At 43.4% G+C, this 20,875-nt stretch overlaps 1 protein-coding gene across 2 annotated transcripts in view; it reads right to left on the bottom strand.

The window, feature by feature from the left end:
• Window positions 1-20,875, bottom strand: part of RPN2 (ribophorin II) — a gene marked incomplete in the record, with an annotated part of 690,715 nt that overhangs the window by 644,102 nt on the left and 25,738 nt on the right. For both annotated transcript variants that reach the window (XM_044090218.1, XM_044090217.1), the window contains 1 exon segment: window positions 14,966-15,061. In XM_044090218.1, coding sequence (XP_043946153.1) covers window positions 14,966-15,061 — 96 coding nt within the window.

Raw genomic sequence — 20,875 nt, forward strand, 5'->3', positions numbered from 1 at the left:
GCCATTCTGGAGGAAAAGGTCTTTGTTGCTCGACATACATGGACCCTGGGACAGAACTAGAGAGTTCCTTGACTAAGTCCCTCTGTAGTCTGGTTATGTGTGCCAAATAATTCAGCATTCGCAATGTGAATAAATGCTGAAGTGTTAACCCGCTTCCCAGAGCTGAGCTATCTAGCACCAAGGCCCCAAGGGGAAAAGACAGTTCTGAAAACTTCGTAATTGATGCCAAACCCTCAGAACAGACGCTGAAGCTACTGCAATGAGCCCCGCTCTGCTCCGAAAATGTCGGAGCCGAGCTAGTCAGGGAGACCATTGGAGTTAAGGTAACCATACCTGTTGGATCTGACTTCTCAGCTCCAGGAAAGCTCGGGCCTGATAACTCCGAAACCGGGGGGGGGGGGTCGATCGGAGAAGGAGAAAAGGCCAAAATACTGCTTGCGGATCGGGGGGAGCAGATTAGGCAAGATCCCAAACTGGATTTGTGCCTTGAGAAACTTACCCATCATGCTGTCAACCCAAGCTTAGGAAAGTCTGTGAGAAGACCTAATGGAAAAAGCAACAGAAGCAGGCCTAGAACTGGGTCTGGGTTGTTGCAGGAGAGGGGACTTAGGTCTGGAAGTCACCGGCTGCAGGGAAAAACAAACACAGATGCTGAGGGGAGGCCTGGATGACTATAGGAGCTGAGGTGATTAGCTCTGAAGGTCTATATGTTTTGGAAGGAGGTCGCCCCCCCCCCCCCGACTAATGGGACCCACTGGGGGATCTCTTGCAGTTCTTATGCTTTTTGGCAGGGGTTTGAGCCCCTGAAGTAAATGGTGCGGCAGATGTTGGGCTAGGCAGAAGGCCTGTTAATATATCAACTTATTTCACTTGTTAATAAGGACACAGTGATTGAATTCAGCACTGATGGTGCAAGATGAGTTGAAGTGGGCAGCACCGAGGCACACCACACACACAGAATGAGCATCCGAAAGTGGGATTTTATCCCCACACATTTTTTGAAACCTGTGGGTTTGGGATCTGACATAGTTATTGGGGGATAAACACAAAAACAAATCCATAGCATGTGTGCGAGCACACACACACAAATATACACACACACACAAACACACAATAACCAACAAAATCTCAAGTTTTTTTTTTTTTTTTTTTTTTTTACCTAGTTAGAAAGGGGTAAGGAAGGGAAAGGTATAGTCCCTCTTTGTGCCTTTCAAGAATTTACAAGGTACTAGGACAAGACGGAGAAGCAGGAAATACTATAATATAGAGATTAACTAATAGAAAAGAATATACAGATATAGGACAAAAATAACAATAGACTAAATTCACAGGAAAAACCCAGAGGAGCTCGGTTATAAGATGCCAAATGCTGTACAAAGAGTGGCAAATGATATCCGAGGGATTTGGAGGAGAGGAGCATTATAGGTAGTGGAGGAGCTCAGATGTCAGAGCCTGGAGCTTTGGTATGCGGCCGAGTCGGATCCTCGGATCCGAACCCATCGGTTGAAGAGCAAATGAAGGCAACATCAGATCTGTACTATGTTCATCATATTGATCACTGCTGCAGTAGCCTTAGCTATATGGGTAGATGACCATAACTTAACTACATATGGGAGGAGGAAGGAGAATGGTCCAGAAGCCCCTGGAGACTGGTCCTAGCAAAACTTGATCTAGACTTAGAGAAGGAATCAACCTTGTAATGTTTTGTAAAGGTAAGTACAGAAGACAAGGAGGTCATAACATCCCTATATTCTTCCCTTATAAGACCCATTATCGAGTACAATACCCCTTTCAACATGTACCTCACAAAGCACATGCAGCAGCTGGAGAGACCACAGGAGGTTTCTCACCAAGAGAATCAGGGCCTCAAACATCTACCCTACACAGATGTCCCTCTACTCAGTCTCAGACTCCTCAGAAGTGACCTCTGTCTGACATGCAAAGCAATCTCAGACCCCACCTTGATGGGACTGCTGCATAGCCGCAAGACAAGCTCTACTCGAGTAACCCGCATGCATGACCTGAACCTGGCCTGTGACATCAATAGGACTTGTTGGTAAGACAGATTTTTTCCCAGAAATTCCCCCTTCTATGGAATAGACTCCACCTCCACATTGAGCAGAGTACCTCATTAACCCCTTTTAAGTGCACCCTGGATAACTGGATGGGGAACAGAAAATACACCCCTGGGATTCCACCTGTGTTCTTGCTGAAGAGGGGTATCGGGTGCTCACTTATTGGAACATGGGCTAAATTCTTGGATAGGCTTGTAAGGGCCTCAGGGCCAATAGCCTAGTTAACGTCCTATGATCCTATGATAAGACCAAGTAGCAGCTTCTAGAATACTTCTTGAATCCAACCCTTTCCAAAACCCATAGATGAAGCCAAGACCTTGGTAGAATTGGCCTTGACCCTGTCTGGAACAGATTCATTAAGTGAGCATAACAAAAGATAATAGATTAGACAACCATTTGGAAATAATCTGCTTTGACATAGGTTGTCCCTTATTACCTTCACAAGAAATGAGCAACTGATGTGAATATCTGAAAGACTTAGGTTTTGTCAAGATAGTATCTAAGCTGTCTGTGGACATCCAAGGTATGGAGGATCCGTTCTTCCTAATTTTTAGGTTCAGGATAGAAAGCAGGGAGATGGACACTTTGGCTTAAAGTAAACTTGGATACAAATTTGGACATCACTTTATGCATAGAAAGGATTAGTTCTCAAAGCAACCCTGTCCCCATGGAAAATGAGATAGGGTTGAAATACTGTAATGGCTTGCAACTCGGATACTCTTCTTGCAGAGGTCAGAACAACCAAGAAAACTGTTTTCCATGTTAAGAACTTCAAAATCAGCCAAATTAGCTGGCTCAAATGAGCACGTGTTAGCTTCTGTAACACAAAATTAAGATTTCAGGGAGGGGCCACTAGTTCTCTTTGTGGCCTCATAAGTAAAACCCCTTTCAAAGAACATTTGGACATGAGACTGCATCGCAAGACGAGGTTCCAAGGGCAGACAAGCTGAGAGCAAATAACAAAATTATTATACAACCAGAGAACAACTAGCCCTGAGTGGGTGCTAGTTATGTTGTTGGTACCAACAAGAAAACCTTTTCCATTTGCTAAAAAGATTGGCTAGCAGCTGGCTTCAGTGTCTCCACTAGTATCTACTGCAAATCCTCAGAAAATAGGTGTCTAAAAATAATTAACACCCAATCATCCAGGGAGTCAACTGAAGAGGACTGATGTTGAGGTGTAGCAAAAGTACACTTTTGTACCTACCATAAATGTAGATGTTCGAGTGCTCATACAGCTGCAGTCATTACAGATGGGTTATCCTGCCGTCAGGCGGGTCCTCGGTCGGCCGAATTCCAAAGTCTAGGTCCGGCGTCAGTTGTAGTCACTTCTTCCCTGACGTCAGTGTGGCAGGGGTATAAAAGAGGCAGCCGACGCCATTTTCTTCAGTTTTTCTTGCCCCAGATGTCAGGTGCCCCCAGAAGGAAGGCAAAACATAATGTTATGCAAACATGCAATATAGAAAAATCAAAAAACAGTAGTTGCAAGCAAATACACCATAAAAGAATACCCCAAATAGGTAGTATGATAAGGTGTTTGTCATAAGGCCTGTCCTAAGAGGGGACGGAGGGGGGGTAACCTGGAGCGCAGCTGTATGAGCACTCGAACATCTACATTTATGGTAGGTACAAAACTGTACTATGTTCATCGTGCATACAGCTGCAGTCATTACAGATGGGAAGAATCCCAAAGCTAAGTAAGGGTGGTAGGCACTAAGTAGAACTAGGAGGAGCGAGGATGCCCTGCAAGACTGCTGTGGCAAAACCCACTCTAGATTTAGAGTATAGTGGTAGGTGATAGTGCTTGGAGAAAGTGTGCACTGAACTCCAAGTGGCTGCTTCCAAAATGTCCTTGGTAGGGACCCCCCTGAGGAAAGCTGCAGAGGTAGCTGTGGCCCTCATGGAGTGGGATCTGATGCATGCAGGCACAGTTTTTCCATGAAATGAGTAACAAAAGCGTATGCAGTGGGCTATCCATTTTGAAATTGTCTGTTTGGAAATAGCATTTCCTTGAGCACCTGTAGCATAGGACACAAAGAGTTGCTCGGATTTCCTGAATGGCTTTGTCCTGGCCAAATAATAACGAAGTTGTCTGTAAATGTCCAAGGAATGTAGTAGTCTTTCCCCTTTGTTTTGTGGATTTGGATAAAAGGTAGGTAAGTGGATAGTCTGATTCAAAGCTACACTGGATACTACCTTTGGCATAAAGGTAGGGTTGGTTCATAAGGAAACTCTGTCCTGATGGAAAATGATGAATGGTTGCACAGCCATGAGGGCCTGTAGCTCCGAAACCCTGCATGCTGAGGTGATAGTCAGATGAAAGGCTGTTTTCCATGACAAGTATTGTAGTTCTGTAGCTGGCTCAAAGGGGTGAAGGGTCAGCTTTTCCAATACGAAGTTGAGGTCCCAAGCAGGGACTGGTGGTTTCCTTGGGGGTTTTATATTTTTTGCCCCTCTGAGGAACTGCCTTAAGAGAGGATGTGAGAATAAAGGAGGATCTGTGTTGTATTGTGCAGAAATGGCTGAAGCGTGGATCTTGATGGAGGAGAAGGAAAGTCCACTATTTAACATCTCAGCTAGGTACTGTAAAATTTGAGGTATATTTATTACCCAAGGATTCTGGCCCTTTTCTTGATTCCAGGCACAAAATCGTTTCCATTTGGCGGAGTAGGCTTTTCTAGTAGAAGGTCTTCTGGCCTCCAAGATGACATCCTGCACCTCCCTGGAGAGGAGAGTCTGTTGGGAAATTAAGGACTTCTCCATGCAGCTAGATTTAGGGTTTTGAGCTGGTTGTGAAGGGTTTTGTAGTTGTGCTGGAACAACAGAAGAGGGACTAGAGGTAGGATCCATGGTGGGGAATGTGTCAGGCTCTTCAGGAGCAGATACCAGTGTTGTCTTGGCCAGTCTGGAGCAATGAGAATCATTTGCGGCCTCGATGCTCTGGCTTTTAATATAACTTTGGTCAGTAGAGGAAGAGGCGGGAAGGCATAAACTGTCAACGTTGTCCAATTGAAAGAGAGTGCGTCCACTTTCCAGGCCTGTGGATGATAGGTCCTTGAACAAAATTTTTTTCAACTGGTAATTTCTATGGGTAGCAAACCGATCTATGTCTGGCTGTCCCCATGCCTGAGTTATCTTTGTGAAAACTTGAGGATGCAACTTCCATTCGTGTGGGTCTGTCATATTTCTGCTTAGGTTGTCTGCCAGTGTGTTTTCTTTCCCTGGCAGGAATTGTGCCTGTAGTTGAATTTGCAATTCCAGTGCTGTGTTCCATAGGGTTATGGCTTGCCTGCACAGGAGGTATGAATGAGTTCCCCCCCCTGTTTGTTTATGTACCACATCACTGTGATGTTGTCTGTCCTTATCAATAGCTGGCCTGGATGCAGTAGGTCTTTGAAGGTCATAAAAGCATTTTGCACGGCTAGCATCTCCTTTTGGATGATGTGTAGGCGTTTCTCTTTTTGGGACCATTTTCCCTGAATGCACTGATCTGCCATGTGTGCTCCCCAGGTGTAGTCTGAGGCATCTGTTGTGATGATTTGAGTTGCTTGAGGTACACAAAGGGAGACCTGTGTTTCTTTGGCATGCTTGAGCCCACCACAAAAATTCCTTTTGAAGGCATGGAATGAGTGGTATAATTGTTTCCAAGCTGTGGCTGTATTGAGACCATAAGTTTTTTAGGTACCATTGTAGTTTCCTCATATGCGGCTTTGCACATGGGATTAAGTAGGATGCAAGATGCCATGAATCCCAGAGCCTGCAGGACTTTCCTTGCAGTTAGCCTGGTGAAAGTTGCCATTTTGCTGAAGTATTGAGACAGTTGCCCTTGTTTGTCTGGCGTGAGGTAGGCCATCTGGGTGGTTGTATTCAAGCTGGCATCCAGGAAAATCATTTGTTGAGAGGGTATTAGTTTTGATTTCTTTTTGTTGACTGTGTATCCCAGGAAGTTTAACAGTTTTATTACAAACGCCATATGCTGCAATAGTATGTCCTTGCTGTCCGCTTGGATCAGGCAGTCTTCCAGATATGGGTAGATTTGTATTCCTTGTAGTCTGCAGAAGGCGATTACTGATGCCAGGCATTTCGTAAACACTTTGGGCGCAGTAGATAAGCCAAAGGGCAAGGCAGAGAATTGGTAATGGGTTGAACCTGCAAGAAATCTGAGGTATCTTCTGCAATCTTGTCTGATAGGGACATGCAGGTATGCCTCCTTGAGGTCCAATGTTACCAGCCAAGACTTCTTGCCCAGCATGGGAAGAAGCTGCTGTAATGTGAGCATCTTGAATTTTGGCACCTGTAGATATGTGTTTAGGATGGATAGGTCTAAGATAGGTCTCCAATCTTTGTCTTTCCTTGGTACCAGGAATAGTCTGGAATAAAAACCTTGACCTTGTTCTTTTGCAGGTATCTCTTGAATCGCTTTCATGTCCATGAGAGCAGAAATTTGTCTTTGTGCCGCTGCCCTTTGAGTTTGTGGCAGGTTTGGCATGCCTCTCATTTTTGGAAGGGTGTAAAAGTGGAACCTGTAGCCTCTGTCTATAATGTCCAGAATCCATTTGTCTTTTGTAACAATATGCCAATTTTTTGAGAATAATGCCAGTTTTCCGCCCAAAGGTGCTGCCATTAAAGCTTTGCTTGGCAGGTATAGGGGGAAGTCATTGTGTCTGTTTTCTAAATGACTGTGATCTATCTTCTCCACCTCTTGGGGTTGGTGCTTGCCACTGTCTTGCTCTGTAAGATCCTTGAGGTTGCCCTCTACCCCTTGGGCGTCTGTATCTGCCCCTTTGAGGTCTGTCCGTGGCTGGAAAGGACCAATTTTTTGAAGGCCAGTTTCTGCTGAAACGTGGAGGTTGTACCTGCAGGAAATCTTTCACTGTTTGCATTGATTTCACTTTTTCCTCCATTTTCTTTAGTACCTCCTCAGCTTTAACACCAAACAATACATCTTTTTGAAGTGGTGCATCTAATAATTTTGCTTTGACAAGATCTGGCAAGGTTTGCTCTTTGAGCCAAGCATGTCTACGTATAACAGACCCCGTAACAGCAGCTCTACATGAGGCCTCTAAAGCATCAAAACCACACTGCAAGGTATGTTTACCCACTTGTTCTGCACCATGCAAGAAATCCTGCAACTCTTTCAAATCTGGTTGTTCTGGTTGTGTCATTTTGCTTTTCAACTGACATAACAAAAACTGTTGATACTTTAACATATGGAATTGACAGTTTAATGCCCTCATGGTTAAAGTGGCCAAGTACACACCTTTTTCCTCCACCTTTCTAATGCTCTGGAATCTCTCTCTGAAGGTAATGGGTTTTAGCAGTAGAGGCCTTAATTCCCTTGGGACCCTGTGAAATAGTTTCTGGGTCAGCAGTATGGCTTTTATATAAGAACTGGTGAGAATCAGGAACCTGGTAGTACCTGTCTGGTTTAACAGGAGCTGGAGGTAAAGAATCTGGATTAAGGCTGGCTTCTGTGTACACATCATCCAAAATATCTAAAAACAGGAGGGATAGCCAGGGGCCTATGCTGGGGAGCAGTAGAAATTCCCTGAGCCTTTTCTTGGAATCTGAGTAATCTTGGCCTTCCCAGTGAAAGTGTTCCCTCAATGTATGCAGGGTTTCCCCAAAAGAGTAGACCTCAGGGGGGAGACCGAGGGAATCAGAGTCTTCGAAAGGGGAATAGGCGTAATCCTGGTCCTCAGAGTGTTCTGAGGTAATAGAAGCTTGATCTGAGGAAGGGTAGTCTTCCTCTAATCTGGGTCTTTTGTCAGAGGGGGGTTGAGAACCCCTGATAAGAGTAATCAAATCCTCAGCCATTTTAAGCATCTGCTTTTTAGGCATGGGGCCTTGAGAGGAGGTCTGAGGACCCTGTTTTTTGGTTTTCATGACTGCTTTAGATTTAGTGAAAGATTTAATAGAGAAGGAGGAAGGCCTGAAGACGCCTTCAGAAATGGCAGGCCTGTCTAAATTCTGAGTTTCCCCGCCAAGAGTGGCGTCGGTATTTGCAGTAGGAATGGGGACAGAGGAGCCTGCGACCTCGGGTACTGAAGTCACCGGTAATGTAGTTTCATCGGTACTCAGGGGCTGCGTAGGCGCCTCGCTGAGAACCGGTAGTCGGCCTAACCGTGGTCTCAGTCGGTGCGGACCTCGGATGTCGGTCCTTATCTTTGCGTCTTTTGCTCAAAACTGGAGTCGGAGTATCCGACGACATGATATAATTAAATTTTTTGCCAAAATAATGAAGGGCGAACTCCGCCCAGCGCTTAATAGTGCGCTTGTTGAATCTAGCACAAAAACGGCAGGCCGAGACGTCGTGGTCTGGGCCTAAGCAAGGTATACAGAAAGAGTGGAAATCCTTATGCGGTATTTGCTTCCCACATGAAATGCAATTATTAACTTTGTCTGACATCGGTCTGAGGCAAGAAAAGTTTCCCCAATGGGGTACTTAGCTTTAAAGACGACTTCGGCTGAAATACTTTTGTAAATCTCAGGAGCTGGCCGACCGGCACTTGCAAACTGCTTCTGCTTCGGGCACCGCGCGGCAAGAAAGACTGAAGAAAATGGCGTCGGATAGGTTCATAGGTTCATAGGTTAGTACTAGGCTAACTGCCCTTGTGGGCTATTTTAGGCCTAGCCAATTACACCCTGTGAGAATCAAACCCTGCACCTTGTGTTTTTAAGGTAAACACCTTAACCATTATGCTAACCTCCCACCCCACGACATGATGCCTCTTTTATACCCCTGCCGCACTGATGTCAGGGAAGAAGTGACGACAACCGACGCCGGACCTTAACTTTGGAATTCGGCCGACCGAGGACCCACCTGACGGCAGGATAACCCATCTGTAATGACTGCAGCTGTATGCACGATGAACATCACCCATTTTCTTGCGTGAGTAGATCCAGTCTGTGAGGAAGTGTGGTAACTGCCCCAGGCCATTTCCAAAAGAAGGGAGAACCACAGTTGCCTGGGCCAGAACAGAGTCACCACAATGCCTCTTGGGGGATTCTTTCTGAATCTTTATAAATACCCTGGAAATTAGTGGGAAGGCATGCAGAAAAAAAGCCTTTCCAAATAAAAGAAAAGGCATCTGTCTTCCAGGCCTTCTTGCATGAAGTCTTGGAATGTAATTTTAACAGTTGATTATTCAGTCTGCCCTAGTCCTGCTCAGCTTGTCTGCAACACAATTTTACTCCAACGGAATGTAGGATGACTGTAGAGTGACACTTTTTTGGAGGGAGAAAAGCTCTTTGAACTGAGGGGTCTAAGTTGACATCCCAGGAACGCAATCTTGTGTGAGGTATTCAAGAAAGATTTTTGAAAGTTCTCTTGGAATCCCAGCTTGTGTAGCACATCTTTCACACAAGAAAGAGAGATTCCAGACACTCTGAAAAAGATTCTGCAAAAATAAGCAAGTAGTCTTAATATGGAAAAATGTGGCTATCCTGTTGCCTGCAAAGAGATATAACTGAAGCTAAACACTTTGTGAACACTTTTAGTGCAGTGAATAGTCCAAAGGGTAAGATAGTGAACTGATACTGTGATCAAACATGTCTTAAGATTTTATCTCTGGACGTCTGGATGAATAGGTATGCAATAAGCAACTTTAACTTTTAAGTCTAGTGTTACCACGAAACTTGAAAGAGGAACAAGTTAACAAGTTGTGAAGTGACACTATTACAAACAGGCTAAAGAAAAATAAAGAACTGGTCTCCAATCATTTTCTTTCTTTGGCACTAGGAACAGCCAGTAATAAAAATCCCTCCACATCTGGGAAGGAGAACCTAGTTCTATCACTCCTTGGGACAGCATGTGACAAATGGGCGAAAGAGAGTCTGATCTGGAAGATGAGGAATGACCCCCTGGAAATGATCCTCAACTTCTTCCCACTGCCGTCTGTAACCTTGATGAATGATTTTCAGAACCCATTGTCTGAAACAATCTGTTGCCAAAGAGAAAAACGGAGATGCATACTTCTGGAAGAACACAAAGAAACCAGGGTGGAAGTCGGTCACAATGTCATTCAGATTTGTTAGACTGTCCTTGGTTTTGGAAGGTTTGAGACTTCTTTTTGGAACTCTCTTACCATTTTATATTAAACGTCTGTTTACCTGAATTCTACTGAGATATTTACTCCAGTTTTTACCAAAACTGGATGATGAAAAAGAAAATCCCTTGTACAACTTGGAAAAGGAGGGATTAAAAATCTTAAAAGGGATTCCATGGATCAGCTTGCCCCTTTCATCATACATTTTGATCACCTATGCAGCAAAAGGCCAAACACCCTCTATCCAAGGGAGAATTTAAATCATCACTTTTTAACGTCATCTGGAAGGTTCTGAGAATGCAGCCATTCAAGCCTCCTTGAAACAGTACCAGTAACCACAGTCCTATGAGAAGTATCAGTACCAGTAGCCACAGTCCTATGAAGTACCAGAGTCATATACACACTGCAAGCAATGACTGGTGACTTCTGCAATGGAAGAAATTGCATAGATTTTTCTACACAAGAGAAACTACAGATAAAGTTGGTTATGACAAACTGGGAAAGTAAGAGGAAGGTTTTGACACACGAGCCTGACAATTTCAAAATTATGAAAATCAAAGCTGTGGAAGTATAGACACACACCCCTCCCCCATACATACCAATAATTTTCCCATCCTTATCAGAAAGGATAGGATTGGAATTCACCAAGTGCTTAGCAGCAGTGGGATCAACCAAGGCAATAGCTGCTGGGTCAGTCTGGGGAATAGTGTATAAAAATTTGTTGAGTGACGTTATACAGCCAACCTGCCATTTTAGGCAGCAACACACATCCTCTAAAGCTGACAGAGCAGGAGAAATGGGTGCAGGTTCTGGAAAATCTTTCTAAAATGACTTAACAGTATTTTCTGACGGACTGAGAAACCTCAGTGTTCTCCCACTGAAAATCCCGGCACATTCTAGCAACAGTCTCAGAGAAAAAGAGAAACCGCCACAGGAAGAATCAAAAACTAAGCTCTCATAACAGTCTGAATCAGAAATCAGAGAAAAAAAACTTAAATCTATCCTTGCATCTTCCTTTTCAGATTCAGAATCTTGAATCTCCAAGAAAACACAAATTCCTCTTTCTTTTACCAGAAACTACTTTACCAGAAAGCTCAGCAGACTGAATTAACCCTGAGCCAGCCCAAGTAAACTTTTCCTATCCAAAGAACTTGAAGAAGAAGACGACATATCCTTGGTCTTTTGTTCCTTTTTGACAGGATAAATGGGGCCAACCATGTTACTTATGACAGCATAGCATTCTGACAACAAGAAAACCTTCCCTGTTCCCTCTCCCAAGACCAACAAGAGTGGATCTCCCTTGCCCAATAAGGTGACTCCACCATGGCCTCCAACACCTGTCTAATGTGGACAGGCTCAAATCACTATCACTCTACTCTGTATCATACAGACTGCCCAGAGGTGATCTGTGTCTTGCCTACAAGGCAATCTCAGACAGTGCTCTAGTAGAGATGCTCTAGATCCATAAGTCTAACTCCTCGGGTAGTACCCGATCAAAAGGCTAAAATCTAATGTGTGTCATTAGGAAAACCTGTTGGAGAGACAAGTGTCTCCCAGAGGTTGCCCAGTCTCTGGAATACACTCCCCAGAGGTTGCCCAGTCTCTGGAATAGACTCCCCATATACATCAAACAAGTACGTCACTGACCATCTTCAAGCACAACCTTGATAAGTGGATGGGCATCCACAAATTGTTTTCCAGGGGTTCCACCTGTGTCCCTCATTGACAGGGGTGACAGGTGCGGACTGAGGTTTCTTTTTGGGGGATAAACTCTTGGCTACGCTTGTAAGGGCCCCACAGCCATTAGCCTAGTAATCTCCTATGATCATATGAACAGCCACAGAGGACATGGCTAACCCACAGTCCATAGTAGCTGTAGGTGCTACACCAGAGGGATCAAGGATAAAAAACGAGTAGTCTGAGATGCAATAAATGACCACAGAAAGGTTGTCCAGCTGCAGATGATGCAAACCATTAGCCAGTTTGCTTAGCTTGTGTTTGTTGCTGGAAGAAGTACCAACTGTAGGGCCAGTAGTCTGTTCAATGGTCAAGCTGAAAATGGTGCCCCTTTCCCAGAAAAAAACAAGCAGTAAATGGCGGTAAAACTATCAGCCCACAAAAGTTACTTTTTGACAGAAAAACAAAATCTCAGTAAAAAGCACTTAAAACACTATGCCAACACCACAAAGGAAAAACATGCATGATTTCGCCACACAAAATATGTTTTCCGTTAGTTTACTCTATTTCTATACTGTGTGCCATTTAAAAATATGTTCGTCTCAAGACAGTCTGTTAAAACACAACACTCCTAACTTTAAAGCGACTTTCTTGAAAAGAAAAGTGATATATCAATAAAATTAAAAAACAGAAGTTTTTTTCCTGCCCAAAGAGGGCCTATCTGCCCAGCAAAGGAAAGCACAAACTGAGCAATACTTGAAAGCCTCAGGAGGAATATACTCTTTGCCAGCAGTAAAGCTCTGAAGGGCATAACGTCCAAACTTGTCTTTTAGTCATCTAAGGTTGAGCTGCTTGATAGTCTAGGTGTGTGGAAGGTGCCTTGAAGCTTTGGAAGCTAGCCGGCTCCTATATCCTTGGCAAGATATAACCAACATAGCCAAGGCTACTGCAATATGATCAAAATGATGAAAATCTCCTAAACAGCTCTTTTTAGGAACAAGCTCTGGAAATCTTGTTTAGCCATAGTCTGACATTTTGGGATATGCAGGAGAGACTGTAGCTTGAGAAAAGTCAAGAACACAATGCAACAACCTGAACATTCAATGCCAATGATTTACTTGTCAAAAATGATGGCCTTTCACACCAAAAGGTGATGACACTAATGACCCCCCCCCCCCACACACACACACACACACACACACACACACACTACCTTCAGAGGTAAACAGTCAGGCAAGGGTTCAGGGAGCTGAGAACAGTCCTCCCAAGAATGTCCACAGTACTTTTGGCTGTTTTGCTGAAAACAATCTCATCTGACAGAATGACCATTCTTTAAAATTACCACATCTCCCTTTAGCATAACTGCAAACATTGTCATTGGAAGTGCCAAAAACCACAGCAGGCATGGGCTCTACTGTGTTAAACAGAATGAGTACGCTGCCTGGAATTCCCACCAAAACTTTAGCGAACATATTACCCCTCCTCTCCTGTCTCCCTAGATTATCTTTTACAGAGGATACAAAAGTAAGAGTCCATCAAAAAGAGTACTCAAAGTCTGAAGTTCTGTAAATTCTCTTGGGTGAAGCCAGGAATGGTGACAAACCATCAGCACCACACCTGTTACCCTGAGTAAAACATCCGCAGTATTGTCAGACAGGCTCATTTTTTAATTTTATTCATCAATTTATTTTGCTTTTGTTTACAGGGTTTGTTCGAATGCATTTAGTCAGAAAAACCTTTTCAGCGGATGACTGGGGAGAAAAGCTCCAACATACCACAAATACATTTTTTGTAAACAGACTTTCAATAATATATTTGATTTAATGTCTGTTCCTGTATAAATATACAAATTCACATATACAAAACATGTATAAACACACGTGTGTCTAGGTGTCTACGTGTTTGTTTTTTTCCTCCACTGTTGTACATGCCAACTTTGAGGTTGCGCAAGTTCTGTTGGGGGTGGGGGGGGTGTAAGGAGGCTTGCCTCCTGCAAAAAAAAATTGTTGCAATGTTCGCTGAATGTGACTTTGGTGAATGGGTTTCAGTTGCATCTGTGTCAGTTGACTGAGTTTTCAGGAACTCGAAATTAATTTATTTTTCTGTGTGTGAAATATATACGTGTGTATGTGTGTGTGTGTGTGTGTGTGTGTGTGTGTGTGTGTGTGTGTGTGTGTGCGCATGTATATACACATACATAAATATACACACACTATATATATTACACACACACACACACACACACACACACACACACACACACACATATATATTTCACACAGAAAAATAAATGAATTTCAACAGAACTTGTACATGCCAACTTTGAGTTTGCGCAACAGCGGAGGCAAAAAGCAAACTCCACTGTTTGCAAGAGTAGTTTCTGCAAACAGCACTCACTCTTTTTGCATTTATTTATTGCAATTCATTGATTTGCTAGATTATGGGTCTTTTTCCTTCATCTTTACATGTCTGCAAATGCTTTCTATAAACAAACTTGTTTGCAAGACGTTTTACATTATCAATTCAATACATCCCTCCCTTCTTATTGCAATGTCAGCCATGTGCATCCATTATTAATCTTTTAAATACAGTTCTCCTTGTTTAGCCACTATGACTTTCAACTAATTTTTAGCTTGGCATTCAGTGGGAACACACAAACTAATTCTAGCTACAATGCCAGTGTATTATAAACACACACACGACATGTAGACTACACACAATTTGGTGGTTCACCAGTTCACCTACCATACATCTTTGGGACATGGCGGCAACTAGCAAAAACCCATGCAGAAAAAGAATCTGCAGACTCCACAAATGTGGCACCCCCTGCTGAGAACCAAACTGCAGACTCAAACACTGCGAGCCAGCAATGGAAACTTCAACAATACTGTGCACCCTCTTCTAGCTCACTGTGTGGTTAAATATTCTAGCTGGAGAAAGACTATTGCCTGTATCCAACTGTGAAAAGCAATCAAAATAAAGAACACACTGTTTGGACTATTACCATTCATGATGCTTTAAACTCATGCATTTAATTCAAAGCAATAACTAACAGAACACTCTCACCTTTCTGTTGAAAATGAGACTTTATCCACGTTACATGACATACATACAAACAAAAACATGTTTAGATCTCAAAGTATAAAATGTGGCATGATTTCTTACCTCACAGCCAGGGAGGGTCTGACTTATCTGGGCAGCATAAAACAGAGAATCCACGCTGTTTGGATCAAGATGGGCCTTCACAAAACTACAAGCACTCTTAAAAATAAAAACAAAAAAAAATTGTATTACAAATACCAATATCTACTATTGTTTACATTTGAGAATACTAAATTTAGAAAACAAGTTATTTAACAATACTAAAGCAAACAAAAGAAATTTACATATTCACATAAAAATAACGAAATCAAGACTTTTTCCCCAAATGCCATGCAAGACAAATCGAGCACATGAATCAGTGACCCTTAAATAAACTTTCCTTGGTCTGAAGGAGGATGCCATGGTTTGGGAAATTAGTATCCACATCTCTAGTGTCTTTACTGTTTTTTTCCTGCCCCAGTTTTTTTTTTTACTGTTGACAGTAACCAACACCTCTCCAAGAGCACAAAATTCTTTTTTTTTGCACTTTAGATGGCACATAATCAAGTAGCAACCAAGTTTCCAGAAGCAGAAAGAATGCTTGTGCTACCGAAGTAAATAACGCTTCTCAAACCAGACAGAAATTTAAACAGAAGCCATATTTTACCATACAGATTTGCACAGTGCTTTGGTCAGTCACTGATTTTTTTCTTAATGATTTCATAATTTTGTTATGTTTAAACACTAGTAACTGCTTATTTCAGGAAGGAATAGCATGTTGTGTATGACCAAGCACATCAAGCTTTTGTAGACGCGCACACATACACGCACAGGGTTTAATTCTCGCCTTGGAAGAGAAAACTGGCTAGGCTTAAAATGATCTGAAAGGGCAGCTAGCCTAGTATTTACCCAAGGGGTTGGGAATGGAATAATGACTGAAGTGTTTACCTTACAGACAGAAGGTACAAGGCGAGTCTCACCTTTAAAGCGAAATTTACAAGGCATAAAATGGGTTGTAAAACAGCTATCCAAGTACTTGCGTCTAAACCTAATAGGTTCATAGGTAGATACTAAGCTATCTGCCTGAGGGCATTTATAAGCCTAGCCAGAGTGTGTCGGCTTTCGCCACCCCATTGATTAATTAACTGATCCTCTGTCAAGCAGAGCCAATGAAGTGATCCCATGGGTGTATTTTCTGTTACTCATCCACTCGTCAAGGTTTTTCTTGAAGAGTGTTAATGAGGAGCTCTGCCTGATGTAATTTGGAATTTTGTAAGAAAGCATGGGGAGTCTCTGTGGCAGGAATCTATCCCTCCAGCACGTTCTATTTATTGTTGTGGCGAGGTTTAGCTCACTAGAGCACGTGGCTCGCAGTGACTTGGATTTCTTTAGGTGGAGCATGTCCTTCAATTCTGAGTTGGACATGGCTTTGTAAGTCAGGCAGAGATCACCTCTGAGTAAGCAATATGCCACTGAGTACAGCCGGAGTTTTTTCAGTCGTGCTGCATAGGACATATGTTTGAGACCAGTAATCTTCTTGGTGAGGTACTTTTGTGGTCTTTCCAGCTGTTGGAAGTGTCTTGTGAGGTACATCCCAAACGCAGCATTGTACTCTATGATGGGTCTAATGAGTAACGAGTAGAGGGGCACTACAACCTCTTTATTTCTAGATGCAAACCCTTTAGTAATTAGATGGGCCACATAGAAGGATTTCCTAACTACTTTGGCAATATGATTGGTCAAAGGAGAGATTACTATCTACCTGGGTCCCCAGATCTCTTATTACCTCTTCTGTATTAAAGGGGTTGCCACCTATGTGGTAATTCGTGGGTGTTTTGTTTTTCCCAAATGGGATGACTATGCATTTTTTGGCATTTAGCTTGAGGCCATGACTTTAACACCAGGTGTCCATCTCAGTAAGGCCCTTTTGGAGGATGTCCTTGTCAGATGGAGAGTCAATTATGGCTCCCAGTTTGCAGTCATCGGCGAACTTGGTTAGCCATAGTCCTCCTGTGTTTGCCTGAACATCTGATAAGTATATGCCGAACAGTAGGGGTCTCAGGACAGAGCCTTGCGGGACACCACTTGTGACTGGTTTAGAGTCGGACCTGGAGCCCGCTATTCTTACAGTGCGAGTTCTGTCTGTAAGCGAGTTGGTAATCCATCTCGTGACGCACAGGTTTATGTTCAGGCTGGTGAGTTTTGCTGTAATACCCGAGTGAGGAATGGTGTCAAAAGCCTTGGCGAGGTCAAGGTAGGCTGTTTGAAGCACCTTTCCCTCATCTATGGCCTTGGTGACTGTCTTGAAGAAGTCAACCAGGTTTAGTAGGCATGATCTGCCCTTAACAAAGCCGAACTGGGTTGGGTGAAGTGTTTGCAGTTTCCCAATGTCTTTGTTAATGAGTGCCATGATGATGCGCTCCACAGCCTTGCCGACCAGGCTAGTCAGGCTTATGGGGCGATAGTTACCAGGGTCAGTTGTGGCCCCTCCTATATGGAGAGGAATAACTGTTGCTGTGCGCTATTCTATGGGCATGAAGCCTGTGGAGAGGCTGAGGTTGAACAGTGTGTTTAGGTGGGGGGTTAGTTCGTTCTGTAGTTCATGCAAGATGCAGCCTGGGACACTATTTGGTCCCATTGATGCTGTGTTTTTGGCTTTTGAAAGGGCTATTTTCATCTGTGCGTCTGTGAGTTTTGGGACACCACACTTTTCCAGTACTGTTGTGGGCCCTTTTGGAGGTGAGAGGGGGGTGAAGTTTGTACTGAATCTGCCAGGATGTTGGCAATATCAGTAGGTTCAGTATATTTTGTGCTATTTTGCACTAGTTCAGTGCATATCTGCAAGTTGCTACTTAGATTCTTAACATAGCTGAAGAAGGCTTTGTGGTTATCTTTTGAATCCTTGGCTATTTTTCTTTCGAAGTTAGCCTTGGATGATTTCATGAGGGACCTCAGTTTCTTGCTGATACTGATCAGGGATGTCTTTCCTTCTTGGGATTTGCTTTTTTTCCTGAACTAGGTTTCCTCCTTCTATTGTATAGCCTGTTTATTGCAGGGGTCCATCAAACTGGTTTCCTTCTCTTAGAGGAGTGAGTCTTGGTTTTGCTAGGGATAGCACAATCCATGCATCCTTGTAGGTGCTCATAGAGTGCATTTGTAAAGGTTTCTGCATCTTGGGCAGCGTTATCCTTTAGCGTGGGGGCTGTGAAACTTACCACCTCTGCCTTAAGTAAGGTGAAGTTTGCTTTAGAAAAGTTTTTTACTGTGGTTTCCTTAGTTGGGGTGGTGGTGGGGTGTGGATATCCAGAATGATTAGTTTATGGTCTGATCTAACCAGTGATAAGTTGACCTCCGGTGTGGAACACCTGTTGCCCATGATGGTGATGACCAGGTCCAATATGTTTTCACCTCTGGTAGGGGAGTTTACCAGCTGATCCAGGGCGTTTGAATTGATGAATTCCATGATGCGCTGGGCCTGGGAATTTGTACTCTAGTAGTTTTCCCAGTGAATGGTAGGGTAATTGAAATTGCCCAATATCAGGGTGTTTGGTAGGACCTTCATGTTTTCCAGTGTCTCCAGAAAGGTGCAGTGATGGTCCTGGGTCATGGATGGTGATCTGTAGCAGGCACAATTTGCATTGCAGATTTGCCCGATGTTAGTTGCACATGGATCATCTCAGAGGTATCATGCTGTGTCACTAAACTGGAGGTGTAGGTATCCTTGATGAATATGGATACACCCCCTCCTTTTGTGTTTCGGTCTGTGTTCTGTGGTCGAAATGTGTGGTATGAGTTGTAGCCCGGTAGTGCTGGGGTGCTCTCTGGAGCCTTGAGCCAGGTTTCAGTTACTGCACAGATGTCAATGTTCTCCATACTGAGGAGTGCTTCGAGCGCGTGCATTTTGAGATTTAGACTCCTGGCATTGAGTAGCATAACCCTCAGTTTTTTGTCAATTGTGCTGTTTACAGAGGTGGGTTTGACTTTTGAGCCTTGCCTAAAAAAGGCACTATGGGGGAAGCAAGAGCCTTGGCCAGTATTCGAAAGCCTAGGGGTGACAGGTGCAAGCCATCTCTTGCGAAACAACATGGCTTGTCAAGCATGTCGTCCCAGGCTGAAAGACACTGGATCCCCTTTGAATGACACCAGAAGCTTAGCCAATTGTTGAAGATGATCATTTTTTTCTTTATACTGAGGTATCATTCTTGGTGAGGGCAGGATGCTACTCAGGGTCAGGGTCATACCAGCCTGGGCTACATGACCAGAAAGCTCTTCCATGTCTCTTCTCATGTAGTCCAGGGAGGTATGTCTCAGGTCATTCCCACCAACATGAACAATGACAGAGTCATATTTGTACTTGATCTGGAGTGACCTGAGATCTTGTGTTATGTGGCGGATTCTGGCTCCCGACAGGCGGCTAACAGTAACCTTCTGCTTGTCCAGCCTAGTGAGTGGGACGTCAGTGTGCCTGACTATAGAGTCACCTATTACTAGCGTGTTAGGTATGTTATTTTACCTTAAGGGCTGTGATTGTGCAGCACACTGATTTTGTGTTTTATGTGTTGTCTGGTTTGTGACGGGAAGTGCAGGTTGTTTGGGTGTCTGCTTTGGAGGTCTCTGATGCTTTTGCAGGTTTTTATTTAGAGCCTCCGAGTATGGTTTTGTATATTTATGTGTATTTTTTGCCAATGCTGTTTTAGTAGGTCTGTGTGCGGCTGGAGTTGTGGTGCAAGTGTTAACCTTCTCTTCTTGACTGTCTGTTCCAGTCTTGAGTGGAGACCGCTTAGCTTCCAGTTTGGCTGTACAACTGCATCTCTTGCATATGTTAATGTTTTGTGGTAGGAGGAGAGGGTTGTCTGTGTACATGAGGCAGTTGTAACATTGCCTCAGGATACCCATATTCACCAGCTGGACTGGAGAGTGCACCTGAAGTTGCCCTTTGGTCATGCCTAAATAGAAGGGTGAGCTGCTTAGTCGCTTGGTTGGTGAGGGGTGAATAAAGAGCCTTGCCCTGCTGGGCAATCAGTGTCAGGGTATATTAGTGCTTGCTATTAGGTCTGAGCAAGTGCTGGGCTGTAAGATGCTTTTTGAGTGCTTAGGTTGAGAGTTAGACTAGTTTCAAGGGAAAAACTGAAGAGGAGACTTAGTGGAGCTGGGAATAATTTAACCGTAGCTAACTGGCACTTCCCGGTGCACAAAACCATGCAAACACAGTTTTTATAGTAGGGAAATGAAAGACATAGAAATTAGCCCAAAATGGCCAATAAACTACTAACTTCTGGGCTGGATCCACTCCTCCAGGGACAGACAGGTTGCTCAAAGCTCCCCTCTCTCACAGGTGAACAGAGAAACTTCCTTCTATCCAAGTAAGGTATAGGCAACTCAGAAACTAGTATCACAGTCCTGAATTCAGCACTAGCCTGAAAACTGGACTATACTAGCTTAGCAAGGCAGGAAACAAGGAATGTTTTTGTTTTTTTGAAAAGATAAGGCAAAAACAGTAAAAAATACACTTAAAAACAGCTTTAAACGACTACAAACAATCAGAAAAGGCTATCGCACTTAAGTGTGTAGCCTACAACAGTTAAACAAAAAACAACTTTTTAAAAGTGCAGGCAGTCAAATAAGTACAATATGTGAAAAAAACAAGCTTTAAATCACAATAAAACACTGGAAAATCTGCGTTTAGGCAGAAAACAGTTAAGTACAGCAAGAAAGTACAGAAAACTGATACTTAATTACTCCAAAGTCTCTCTCCTAAGCTAGAAGGCTTGTATCAGTCTAAGGCTTTCTAGTGCTACCCAGTAGGTTAGTTACAGGAAAGATGGGAAACAAGCGCAGATTAGTCTTTTAAACCATAAAGTTGAAAGAGACGGACGAACTGTCCAAATGGTCAAACTACAATTTCTAGGCCAAGAACCTCTCCTCTCGTGGTAGACAGGCTACCTAGTGCTTACCCACTCCCACTGATAAGCTAGAAGGCTTTCCTCCAACACT

The sequence above is a fragment of the Protopterus annectens genome, chromosome 12.part0 (genome assembly GCF_019279795.1).
Source record: "Protopterus annectens isolate FY-2018-M chromosome 12.part0, PAN1.0, whole genome shotgun sequence".
In the NCBI taxonomy this organism is placed as follows: Eukaryota; Metazoa; Chordata; order Ceratodontiformes; family Protopteridae; genus Protopterus; species Protopterus annectens.